The sequence below is a fragment of the Pelodiscus sinensis genome, chromosome 1, assembly GCF_052426305.1.
Source record: "Pelodiscus sinensis isolate ZL-2025 chromosome 1, ASM5242630v1, whole genome shotgun sequence".
Lineage (NCBI taxonomy): Eukaryota > Metazoa > Chordata > Testudines > Trionychidae > Pelodiscus > Pelodiscus sinensis.
This window is the reverse complement of record NC_143052.1, coordinates 308,092,680-308,105,960: the sequence shown is the minus strand read 5'-3', so window position 1 is coordinate 308,105,960 and position 13,281 is coordinate 308,092,680. Positions and strand designations below refer to the sequence as shown.

At 48.2% G+C, this 13,281-nt stretch overlaps 1 protein-coding gene across 2 annotated transcripts in view; it reads left to right on the top strand.

Annotated features, from left to right (window-relative positions):
- Positions 1-1,401: 1,401 nt before the first annotated feature.
- The window catches only part of FLT1 (fms related receptor tyrosine kinase 1), a 162,483-nt gene continuing 150,603 nt past the window's right edge, over positions 1,402-13,281 (top strand). For both annotated transcript variants that reach the window (XM_075919213.2, XM_006138918.5), the window contains exon 1: positions 1,402-1,796. In XM_075919213.2, coding sequence (XP_075775328.2) covers positions 1,730-1,796 — 67 coding nt within the window. In that variant the 5' untranslated portion in view covers positions 1,402-1,729. The remainder of the gene's footprint in view (positions 1,797-13,281) is intronic.

Below are 13,281 nucleotides of genomic sequence, written 5' to 3'. Positions count from 1 at the left end.
TCAGGATAATTTCAATCCTTCATCATCAGCATCCAACCCCCTTTTCCTCCTCCCCTTTTCTGGCTCCTTCTGACCACTTTTGAAGATATAATGAGCTCCGAAGGTGCATTCTTCTGATCCTGCTTCTGTTTCTCCTCTCTGTCTCTTCCTGGAGGTCCCCTACCAGGAGGAACCTATCCTGCCCTGCTTCTGTGGTCTGTGTTGAGAGGCCTCAGGGTACTTAGTGTACGAATTTCCTTCTGGGTCTCCTGCTGCTGCTCTTCCCTCTCTATTCCTGGGAGCAGTAGTATCAGGAGTCATTTCTGACTGGAAAAGCAGCCAGCCTTTCCAGTGGTTAGTGGGTGGAAGCTTCTATAGAGACATATTTTTATTTCTGGTCACAGTATTGAAAGTACAGGATCAAATCACAGTCCTGTTTCGGGAGTTCACACAGATACTCTGCTCTACTACTTTCAAAGTTGAAAGATAAAACTACCCATTTGAAACCAGGGGCTTACTTCTTGGGCCAAGGGGATGCAGGCATTGTCACGAGCTGCCCGTGACTTTGGACGAGGTGCCTCAGGTCTGGTGCCTCCGATTGCTCGTGCTGTGACCTGGGGGTCCTTAGCACCCACCCGCCCCGCGGAGGCCGAGAGGGAACTTAATACGGTGGCGTTCCTGCCAGTGACAAGAGCACTGCGCTCCTCGCCGGGCAGGCAGACCCTGCGGCTTTCCCGGAGCCAGCAAAGAGCAACCCAAGGAGAGCGGGCCGGTCGCCCGGAGCATCTCCAGTGTGAGCAGCCGTGCGGAGGCCGCCCCAGCTCGGCGAGCCCCGCGGGGAGAAGCGCTCGGCACCGAGCGCCCCGCTTGCTGAGCGGCAGGGCGTGAAGCCACTGCCCAGAGGTGGACGTCGCGCTGCGCTCAGCCCGCGGTACTTTACCGGGGCCGCCCGGGAGCCGCTAGCGGGAAGGTCCCGAGGCAATGCAGGGCCCGCGATCTGCCTGCAGCCAGCGGCTCCCGTCCCCCGGTGCCCAGGGGAGGCGCTGGCAGGGGGAGCCGGGCCCCGCGCTGTGGGGCTGGCGGCGATGGAGAGGCGCTGCCCAGCCGGACTCAGGCTGATGGGGGGGGGGGGGTAACAGAGCCAGGGCAGGGCAGATGCACTAGCACTAGGACACACGTGTATCCCAGCCTCGCTGGGGCCGGGAGCGCAGGCGGAGGACGCGGTGCGATGGGACTGCAGCGCTGTGGGAGTGACAGGGGGCGGCGGGCTGGGGGACAGCGCAGCGTGGGCACGGAGGGGCCGGGAAGTGGGCGCTGGCTCCAGCCGCAGCCGGAGGCACTCCTGCGCAGGCAGCAGGGCACGGCAGGGGGCCGGAGGGGCCGGGGGCTCCGGAGGGGAGGGGGACCCGGTGACGCAGAGAGGAGGGCGTGATCCGCCGGGAGGATGTGGAGGTTATAAATCAGCCGGGCGGCGGGCAGCTCCCTGCGAAGGGATGTCCACGGGAGTTTAAGCGCGCAGCTGGAAGCGCCCTTACGGAGCGGAGCGCAGCGCTGCCCGGGGCTAGGGGCTGCTGGATGGTGATCTCTCCCCGGGACCTGCTGCCCAACTAGCTTATCCCCCGTGGGGAAAGCGAGTCCGGGCCGGCTGCCGGAGCAGCAGCCCCTCTGCTGGGTGTCCTCGAGCCGCGTCCTCTCTCCGAGCAGGCTCGGGCAAAGCTCTCCACCCTGCGCGCACCTCCCGGGCAGGACCATGGGCAGCCGGGCGCTCGCAGGGGCCATGCTGTGCGGGCTGCTGGCACCCGCTCTCCTTTTCGCAGGTGAGTGGCCCGTTCCCCTGCGGGGGGAAGGATGAAGGGAGGAGGACGGTCGAAGTTAAATGATCCATGGGACAGCCGGCTGCGCGAGGCTCTGCGCCCCAGAGAGACACCTCCAAATCCCGGGCAGTGCCTGGGGGAGTCTGACCCGCAGGGGGACGGGAGCTGGGGTCCCACCCGGACGGCATTTCTCCTCTCCCCACAGGGCCCCCGCTGCCTCCCCCTGTTCCCAGCTGGAGGCTGCTTTGCTCCCAAACGGGGCGCTGCCCCTATTATCCTGTAAGCAGGTTCCCGTGGTCCCCCTCGGAGCTGCCCCGTCTAACTCTCCTGGGCAGACATTGTGAAACGCTGGGGAGAGGCTGGATCCTGCCGCGCTGTGGCTCCAAACCCACAACTTGTAGCATCGAAATGTAAAGAGCAAGGCTAGCGGTTCCCTCCTTGCTACAGGCAGCATCCCGGGCCCGGTTTCAGCCCGGGGCTCCCGCAAGATGTTGGAAAAACTGGATGTAAATTGTACGATCGAAACAGACACTCGCGGTAGTCGCACTTCCCTGGAGCAATCTGGACTCTGATACATCCTGGTCCAACATCAATCTGACCAGTGTGGGAGGCACACTGAGTACTTCAGTCGTGACCATTTTAATCCTATTTCCGCAAAATCCTATTTTTAAAGGGGGAAAAAATGTAGCAACTATTAGCGACCCCGAAAATCCAGCCCTGTGCGCACCTAGATGCGTCTGGGTTTTAAATCTCAAAGCCTTAAATTCTACCAGAAAGAAGAGCGCCAGCCCCGATCCCACTGCTAAGATCCAGATCCTGAAGTATGCGTGGTAAATAGCACCGCCAGGACAGAGATCTATCAAAGCAGAGCTCGGGACACAGATTTATCTCATTCAAGCTATACTTTGTCTCTAGAGAGAGTAAAATATTGCGGATCTAGGTGAAAAAAAAATTGGCCATAGCATGGTGGCTCCCGGTCCATGTGTGGATATTACCAGGGCTTGTGTGCCGGGATGTATCAGGGACCAGGTATTTTAGCAAGGACGTCGCTTGGTTTCCATTTCCTCAACAGAATGTAGAGACCTGTGGCCCATATTCCCTGGATCCGGTAAAAGTATTGGAGCCTGGGTTTGTCTGGTTAAGCAATGTGCATGGTCTGTTTTGATGGTACAGTTCGGAGCATTCAAACCAGTCGGGCCAGCAGGGCGAAGTTCTAATTTGCTGGGGCGCACAAGGTTATGGATTTTTGCAGTGGCATGCTTGCTTTTCTTGGTGCTGGAACAGAGCTTTCCAGATGAGAGGTAAAGCTGTTTGAAGATTCACGGGCGTTGAACCAGGCAGAAGGAGAGCTCTTGTTCAAGTGTGAGAAAATACTAAAATGCATGTGGAAACAGGGTCAAATATAGACCTGGTGTAACCATACTGAAGCCAGGTATGGATTTGCCACATAATGGAAAGCAAATGTAAAGTCTGCAACAGAGGAAAATTGCTAATTGAGATTAGCCTCAGAGAGACAACTACATTTTGTTCAATGTGATGACTATGCTAAGGGGCAGGTTGAATCAGAGTTTCTAAGTAAGTAGCAAATATTTTTACATGAGCGTAATCAAATTATTCTGTTGCATGATGTGCTATAAATTATTTGTAAGGAAGATTACAGAGCCAGTTAAGTGTTACATTTTCCGGCAAACTATTCTACCTTCTGGTTTCTATTAAATCCTGCCTGAATAGCTGATGCCCAGTACAGTTATAAAGGCTGTGCTGATTTCATAAAGTCCTGGCAGTAATAGAAATAATTTGTGCATGTGAGTAAAACAGTCCCAAAATATTGTATTGTTTCATTGACAGATTTTGACTTGAAAAGCATTGAGAATACAGCTCTGTCTGCATATATACAATTAGAGGCAGTGGGGTCAAATCCTGCTAGTGATTTTCAGTTGGGATGGGAAACTGGTGATGGGGCATGTATGCCAACACACTAACTACAGCATATGGTCATTATCTATCCTACAAAGTCTCCTATTCTGTCACTTGCTGTGTAGTAGATCTCCCAGAAGGGAAGACCATGCTCCTTTGAAGTCCATAGCAAAACTCTCCATGACTTCAATTTTGAGCAGGATCAGGCCCTGAATACTAAAAGAGCAGGAAGGGGTGTGGAATGGAGGATTGGGTGGTGAGGAATTACTTGTTAAAGTTAATGCATTGATTCTCCATAGACTCTTACTCCCATCACCAGAAGCAGATCTGGGAAGGAAATGGTTTTCCCATTGCATGAACATTTTTCAACTATCAAAACATTTCCCCATTCTGCAATGGGAGGAAATGGAGACCTTTCTCATGGAAAAGTGCATGAGAGAGGGTACGCCCCTGGCATAGCCAATAGCCTAATGGTCAGGGCACTCACGTGGCAGGTAGGGGACATAAATTAAAGCCCTGCTCTGCCATACCTGCAGTGAGAGCCCTAATTACCAGGCTATTGAGTGTTTGAAGGTGGGGACTGTCAATGGCTCCCATGGAAGCTGTTCCACTTTGCATAGATAAGGCAAGAGGATCTGACTCTAGATCTGTGGCTAGGGCACTGATGTAAGAAACACAGCTTCAAATCAGATCAAGGCTTGCAGGAACACTAAAAAAATAGCTGTAGAGAGGTTGCGTTGGTGTGCAACTCAGGGTGGTGCTTGGGCGGTCAACACAGGCCACTCTGCAGACTTCAGAACCCAAGCGCTAGTCAGAGACTTCAGAGTGCCCATTATATAGTTATTTTTAGATTGTCGGCATCAGCCCCCAGCACAGTCTGCCAGCCTGGCCTCTGCCATCCAAAATGCTGGGTAGACATACCCTGTATGGTTAACCTACTTACATCCTCTCACTCATTGAAGCATCGGAGGGGAGAAGCTCTGCTCTCGTTTAGAAGACAGTAAGTTGGACCAGACTGTTAGGAGGAGTTGGTTTAGCAATTATTTGTGATAGGGAGTCATTAGGAAAGAGAAGAGGAAATGGCATTTGAATTAGTACATGTGTTTTCAGTCATTTAAAGTTCCCTATGCTAACACATTAGCTATGTGTCTCTTTGGAAATTAGATTGAAGAAATAATATTTATTTTCTTGTAATTGTCAGTCCGAGCTTTAGGAGATCTTTGCATTCAGAGATATTCACCTGCCACTACAATGTTGGCTTCTCTCCCATGTCACAGCAGAGCATGTTAGTTTGTTTTTTATGTTTGCATATATGCGTGATCATTTGTTTATATCCATCCAGTAGCATTTGCTAAGCACGTTTACCAAATGGTAGAAATTAAACCTTTCATGCCATATTATGGTCTAATCCTGCACAATTTAAATAAATTAGGGCATGGTTGTGCAAGGGCTAAAGGATTCTTTACACATTTTTACAGGAGTGAAGAGCTAGATTCTTCAGTCCTTGTCTCTTGAGGACTGCAAGAGGATTTTGCCTGAGTCACGGCAGCAGTACTGGGCCTAAACCCCTTACTAATAGGTGTGTGTGTGTGTGTGTGTGTGGTCACACTACGTTGTACATATACACTCAGAGAGCCTTCCAACAAACAGATCGGATAATGAATAAATTTCTTCATTTTTAAATGATAGTTCAGAGTGAAAGCCACAGTCAGCAAAAACAATAGCCTTCCTAAATTTGCACCTTTGTCCTGTTGAGGCCTGTTGGGGCCAAGACTGAGCACTAAGTGAAAAGAGAAATAATAGATGAGATAGCTTCAAAGGCTAGTCACCTTTACACGTTAATTTTTGTCATCCCTTGTACTGCTGTGACAGCTATGGTCAGGCCCCATTGTATTAGATGTTATACAATCATGCTCCCTGGCTCAAAGAGCTTACAGTATAGTTCAAAACAAGATGTAACAAGTATGTGGACCAAGATGTAACAATAGGAGGGAAGGAAGAGATAATGGTAAGCATGATCATGTGGATATGTAAGATAACGATGTTTCCAAATCATTTGATTTTTAAAAAATGTAATAAACAATATCAATAAACCTTGAGTCTTCTTGGCTGATCTCTTGTAGGCATCACAACAGTGTTAAATCTTGAGAAGGAATTTTAAGGATGAGAGATTAATGGCTTTATGGGTTAGTTTCCAAGAACGTCTTGTGTGGATTGGCAGTGTGGAAGAACTAGTGGGAGCATATACTGGAGAGGAGGACAAAGTGTCATATAAGACAGGCATAGCTGATGGGACAGAAGGCCATTTGATAAGGACTGTCTTGTGGTTCTGCCATTCACAAAATGTGTAAGATCTGATTTACCATCCAGATATATCAGTGGAATGATGTGAGCGTTCTGGCAGCAGAAAGTTTGCCTCGCATAGAAACAAGGGTTGCAGAATCACAAGTCACTCTTGTGGGGTTAATTGAATTCCCTTGAGCCTTCCCGGACACCCAGACTGTAATTTGCATTTATATGTGCCTGCAGGGGTTAATTAGTCCTCTTGACTTATTAGGGCTAGGAGTGCTAAAAGAAACCGAGAGCAGGATACCTCTCATCCCTTGAATTTCAATGAATGTTTGACACCTGATTGTCTCCTTTAAAACATTCCAGCCTGGAGGATTAGAATCTGGTGAAGAACAGAAATGTCTGTTCTTCCATTTATACATATGATTTTAGACTCTAACTTTTTAATAGTGCTAATGGGAATCACCCATATTATTGCTGTGTGGTATTTTGGCAAGATGCTCAGTACAATATAGTGCTTAGAGTCAAATTCTGCTCCCTGGCATAAATCTAGAGTAAGTTCATTGAACTCGGTTGAGCTACTCCATATTTGTACTAATGTTGATGAAAAGCAGCATTTGGTCTGTAAAGATGACTTTCATAACCACAAATGTGTAATCCAAGTACTATTTTTAACTGGGGATGTGAAATAAGATTTTGCTTTTGAAGATTAAAATGCTCATGAACAAGCGTGACCTTTGCTTAGTCAAGACTCTTCCAAGACCAGAACTAGGGTATTTGCAGTGGCTCAACATGCTGGATGTGCATGGAGATCAGAAGGCAATTCATGCTGCTTTCCAGAACAAATGCTGACTCCTCACATTTGTGGTTTAGAAATTGCAGGCGCTCTGACGTGGTTTTCATGTCCGGCTGAGATAGTGATTGTGAAAAGAAATGAAAGGGAGAGGGGTAATTGAGGAAGGACTTGAAAGACAGGGGTAAGACCCAGGATTGCAGACTCTGTCTCCTGGGGCTGTGGTGGGATTCTACCGAGGAAATTGTTCTTTTGAGTCTGCTAGAGATAGGGATTGAGACTTCCTGATGCAACCCAGAAGGGAGCAGGAAGCAGGGACTGCTGCAAGAGTGGAGGATGCCTGACATTCCAGTTAATCTTAATTCTTCAAACTAATCTGCCACTGACCACAATTTTAACGCCTGCCCTTATGCAGCTTTTTTTAAAATAGCATACCCTGACAACAGGTGTTATCATATGTATTGACAGTGATAATGATTTACATTTGGATCATGCTTTTCCTCCAGAAGGATCCCCAGCATGCTTTTGGAATATAGGACCAAGCTAGCAAACAGTTATTCAAATGTAATATAATTTTGAAATTCTGTTACATCTGCCCATGGCCACCAAACACCATCAGTAAACTCACCTGAGTGTTATTGCAATCGGCCTTCCTAGGACAGAACTACCTGCTCCACTCCCTGGGGATGAGTGTGGGGAAACTCCACCAGCAGAATTTCACATCATTCTCCTCCTAACCACTTCCGGTGTGATTTTTCCAGGGAGTGGAAAGATCCAATCCTTTTATTTTCCCTCTGAATTCTCCCTGGGAAAGCTCCCATGGAAATAGGTCAGACATGAATCTGAATTTTTATGCAGTGTTTTTTAACCTAGGAATCACCAGAGTGGATCAAATCAGAGATCCATCTATCCCGGTATCCAGTCACCACCAATGCCCAGTGTAAGAGCCTTCAAAGAAGGTGCAAATCCCCCTGCAACAGATAGTTATGGAATAACTTTCCCAGGGAAAATTTCCTTGAGGGAACTTGTTTATGGGAGGATCCCAAACAATGCTTTTAATTAGAGCATTAAAAAGCTGTAGACTCAAGGGTCAAAGGAACCAACATAAACTTGATGCCTGTTAAGTTAGGTGCCATCAACCTTTATAGAGAGTGTATATAAAATAATGACTGTCTTGTACCGTATTGTGTTATATAACTTTTCCTGCTCTTGTCCTGATATTTAAAGTTTGGGGTAAAAAGTCCAGCTGTCCTTGTCTTATGTGGTGCTGTAGCATAATAAATTATAATTGGTGTATATTTTTCCAGCATAGATTGGGGCATCATATATATATAGTAGCCCAATGTCTGAGAATCTGTAACGCTGAAATGCTGGCTGTTCCCTCTGGGTGGCGGTGCTGCATGGGAGTGCAGGGCCCAAACAGCCGCTTGCGCTCCTTGCTCCCCCGCGGCAGCCTAGCTGAGCAGTGCAGAAGTCAGCTGAGCGCCACAGCGGGAGGGGAAGGGGGCGGGGCAGTGACGTACATGGCCAGGGGGCGGGGCCTGGCCGTGTACATCACCGCCCCATCCCCCTTCGCCTCCTGCTGTGGCGCTCAGCTGACTTCTGTGCTGCTCAGCCAGGCCACCGTGGGGGAGCCCAAACGGCCGCCTGCTCCCCCACGGTGGCCCGGCCGAGTGGCGCTGAGGTCAGCTGAGCGCCACAGCGGGAGGTGAAGGATGGCGGGGCAGTGATGTGCGGTGTGACAGTGGCTCCAGGCCCCGTCCCCTGGCCGTGAATGTCACCACCCCGCTGCCCTCCGCCTCCTGCTTTGGCACTTGGCTGACTTCTGTGCTGTTCAGCCAGGCCGCCATGTGGGAGCTAGTGGTGCAAGCGACTGTTTGGGCTCTGCGTTCCTCATGCAGCATGGGGAGTGCGAAGCTCAAACAGCCGTTTGGGCTCCGCGGTCCCCCGAGTGAGAGGCAGGAGAGGGAGGAGAAGAGAAAGAGAGAGACAGAGAGAGAGGCAGGAGGTGGAGGAGAGCTGAAGAGAGAGAGGGGGAGGCAGTAGGAGGAGCAGAGAGAGAGAGAGGGGATCAGGAGAGAAGACCAACGTGGAGGAGAGACCTGAAAATTCCATCTTATGACGGGCTAGTTGGCTAGTCATATATATAGTAGACCAGTGGTCTCCAACCTTTTTACACCCAAGATCACTTTTTAAATGACAGACCAAGCCAAGATCTATAGCCCCGCCCCTTCCTTGAAGCCCTGCCCTCTCTATTCTCCTCTTTTTCATCACTTGCTATCCCCAATCCTTATACTGTTACTTTAAAAAAAAAATTCCCACCATTCCTCACAGCTACTCACCTGTGCTGTTGCTCGGTGAGTAGCTGCTCCTCAAATGAGGAAATCTAATGTAAATGTACTGCACAGGCGCGCAGTTCAGAGAGGGCTCAAGAGCTACTTTTAGAGCCTCCGAGATCTACTGGTAGATCGCGATCTACTGGTTGGTGACCACGGTAGTAGACCAATGTCTGTGACTCTGGGCAGTGCTGTGGCCTCCTTGGCTGTTCCCTCTGGGTGGCGCTGTTGCCTGAGTCACATCCTTCGCCTCTCGCCATGGCGCTTGGCTGACTTCTGCGCCGCTCAGCCAGGCCGTCGCGGGGGAGCAAGCGGAGCAAGCAGCTGTTTGGGCTTCCACGTGGCGGCCTAGCTGAGTGGCACAGGAGTCAGCCGAGCACCACAGCAGGAGGCAAAGGGGTGCGGGGCAGTGACGTGCAGTGTGACAGCGGCTCCAGACCCCGCCCCCGGCCGTGAACATCACTGCCCTTTCCCCCTTCACCTCCCGCAGTGGCGCTTGGCTGACTTCTGTGCCACTCAGCTGGGCCGCTGCGTGGGAGCAAGTGGCGCAAGCGATCATTTGGGCTCCATGCTCCCCTTGCAGCATGGGGAGCGCGGAGCCCAAACAGCCATTTGGGCTCTGCGGTCCCCCGAGTGAGAGGCAGGAAGAGGAGGAGAAGAGAAAGAGAGAGACAGAGAGAGAGGCAGGAGGCGGAGGGGAGCTGAGAGAGAGAGAGAGAGAGAGAGGGAGCGAGAGACCGGAGGCTCAGGAGAGAAGACCGATGTGGAGGAGAGACCTGAAAATCCCATCTTATGACGGGCTAATTGGCTAGTACTTATAGAAAAGGGAAAGCTCATAGGGTATGTCTCCACTACCACCCTAGTTCGAACTAGGGTAGCAATGTAGGCAACCGGAGTTGCAAATGAAGCCCGGGATTTGAATTTCCCGGGCTTCATTTGCATATTGCCGGACACCGCCATTTTTAAATGTCCGCTAGTGCGGACTCCGTGCCGTGCGGCTACACATGGCACGGACTAGGTAGTTCGGACTAGGCTTCCACGAGGAGTAACGGTAGTTCGGAATAGGAAGCCTAGTCCGAACTACCTAGTCCGTGCCGCGTGTAGCCGCACGGCACGGAGTCCGCACTAGCGGACATTTAAAAATGGCGGCGCCCGGCAATATGCAAATGAAGCCCGAGAAATTCAAATCCCGGGCTTCATTTGCAACTCCGGTTGCCTACATTACCACCCTAGTTTGAACTAGGGTGGTAGTGTAGACATACCCATACTTCCTAGTTATCCTTTCTGTGCCAAATGACTTATATGAGGGGAATGGAGTTAGCCACCTTCATGGCATGGTTACTTTACCTTCCATGCAAGTTTTCTTGCTTTTTCTAATAGCGAAACATTGTCCAATTTGCTGAGATGAAGTTAAATGTCTGCAATTAATTTAGCACTATTATCATAGAACCATAGAATCATAGAATACTAGAGCTGAAAGGGACCTTGAGAGGTTAAGTCCAGTCCCCTGCACTCACAGCAGGACTAAGCACCGAGTAGATCATCAGAGATAGATGTTTATCTACCCTGCTCTTGAATATCTTCAATGATGGGGCTCATTTAGACTATGCTAGAGTGTCAAAAGAGGATATGCAAATTCCACGGGAATTTGCATATCTTCTTCCGAATTCACTTTTGAAAACAAAGCTTTTGAAAGTGAAAGTGCCGGTAGTTTAGACAGGGCTTTTTCGGCGAACCCCTCCCCCCCCCCTTGTTGAAAAGCTGCTCTTCCTCACAGCTTTTCGACAAAGGGGGGAGGGGGCGGTTCGCCGAAAAAGCCATGTTTAAACTACTTTTACTTTCAAAAGCTCTGCTTTCAAAAGTGAAATCGGAAGAAGATATGCAAATTCCTATGGAATTTGCATATCCTCTTTCAACACTCTAGCGTAGTCTAGATGAGCCCATGAAGATTCCACAGCCTCCCTAAGTAATTTATTACAGTGCTTAACCACCCTGACAGGAAGCTTTTTCCTAATGTCCAACCTAAACTTCCCTTGCTGAAATTTAAGCCCATTGCTTCTTGTCCTATCCTCAGAGGTTACGGAGAATTATTTTTCTCTCTTCTCCTTGTAGCATCTTTTATCTGGTTAATAGTTTGATGTCCTAATCTATTAATAAATCACACACTGGATTATAAAGCAAGAAGAGGTTAGTGGTCTGTTTCAGACAACTGCCTAAGGCTGGTCTTCTGTTACCACATTTTCCAAAAGGGAAGATGTCCCTAATAAAAAAGGAAGAAAGCAGCCTTCAGCACTAGGCTTTGCTGATAGAAGAAGGGTTTGAGGTAGAGAGGACTTAGGAGGTGGGCTATGTTGTCCCAAGCTAAGTACTCAAAGAACAGCCACATTCCAGGAGGAGTTTTGGACCAACTTTTGTTGCCTGATTTCAGATTTATTTATTAACAAAATGTGAGACAATATGGGGGTGAGTTTGATCCTACACAAGGTATCTGGAATGTGTCTAAAGTCCTTTGCTCTGAATCTTCTATTCCTGTTTGGCTCTGTAGTTTTAGAAGTCAATTCTTGCATTAGGTTTTTCCTGTGCATATATCCGGGGCCTTTGATATGGGCTAGTTTTACAGATGAAAAATGAGGATGACAGTAACCAGTAACTTTCCTGTGTTGCATTTTTTCATTTAAAGTTACAACATTTTGGGGGTGCTTTGATATATGGAATATTAAAAATAATAACTAAAAAATCCCATGCTAAAGAGGAAGTGATGCAAATTTTCTACGTAGTCACTGAATTTTATTCTGTATCTAGATTAGTGATAAAATGTCAAATGGATGAAATTTGGTAGGCTGCAATGTCAAATGGAGCTAGTGGATATTAAAAGAGCATGGCTTGTTTAGCCTACAAAACAAAATCTGCGAGAGGCTATGGCTATTCTATATAAATACAGCAAGGAGGTGAACCCCAGGAAGGGAGAAAAGCTATTTATGCTGAAGAACAATGCTGTTATGATAACAACAGGGCATGGTTAAATGTTGCCTAGAAATAATTAAAAGAAGATTTTAAACCATCGGAGCAGTGAGGTTCTGGAACAGCCTCTCAATAGAAATAGTGTGTGTGTGTGGGAGGGGAAACAAATTAATTAGTTTTAAGATGGAGATAAATTAATGAACTGGATTATACGATGGAGTTGCTGCTGACAGGAAGACTGGATTCCATATAATCAAGGAGGTCCCTTCTGGTCCAATGTTCCTAGAGACTTGTAGGAAGAGTTCTGAGTTTATAGATGTCCACGTGAAATAGTCCCCAAATCCAGTCTGTTGTTATTTGTTTTCTTTCTAATGCAAGAGAAGCTCTAATGAATGTTAGGAAGTTTGCAAGGAAAGGAATGGTGTAGTTGGTATTTTTGTGGAGTAGGGGAAACTCATCTGTTTGCTCTATGTCGGAATTTTACACAACTCATGTAGAAGTTTTGATCTCATTGGATTTATCCTGTGGTAGTGCTTCCCAAATATTTACCTAATAAAAGAGAGAGTTCTCAAAGAAAAATAAAAATACAAATATGGTGATGGCAAACATTTAGACCCAGCCATACAATTCAAAGAAAATCATAACAAGTGATGGTAGATATGAGGAGCTATGATTGTATTTCACCCACAGAGAAATACGCAACACTTAAACCATACGTCTACGTCTACACTGGCCCCTTTTCCGGAAGGGGCATGTTAATTTCAGCGATCGTAATAGGGAAATGCGCGGGGGATTTAAATATCCCCCGCGGCATTTAAATAAAAATGTCCGCCGCTTTTTTTCGGCTTTTAGAAAAGCCGGAAAAGAGCGTCTACACTGGCCCCGATCCTCCGGAAAAAGCGCCCTTTTCCGGAGGATCTTATTCCTACTTCAAAGTAAGAATAAGATCCTCCGGAAAAGGGCTTTTTTTCCAGAGGATCGGGGCCAGTGTAGACGCTCTTTTCCGGCTTTTCTAAAAGCCGGAAAAAAGCGGCAGACATTTTTATTTAAATGCCGCGGGGGATATTTAAATCCCCCGCGCATTTCCCTATTACGATCGCTGAAATTAACATGCCCCTTCCGGAAAAGGGGCCAGTGTAGACGTAGCCTACAGGTTTAGAAATGTGAGGAGCTTCTCCTTCCATGCATCTGC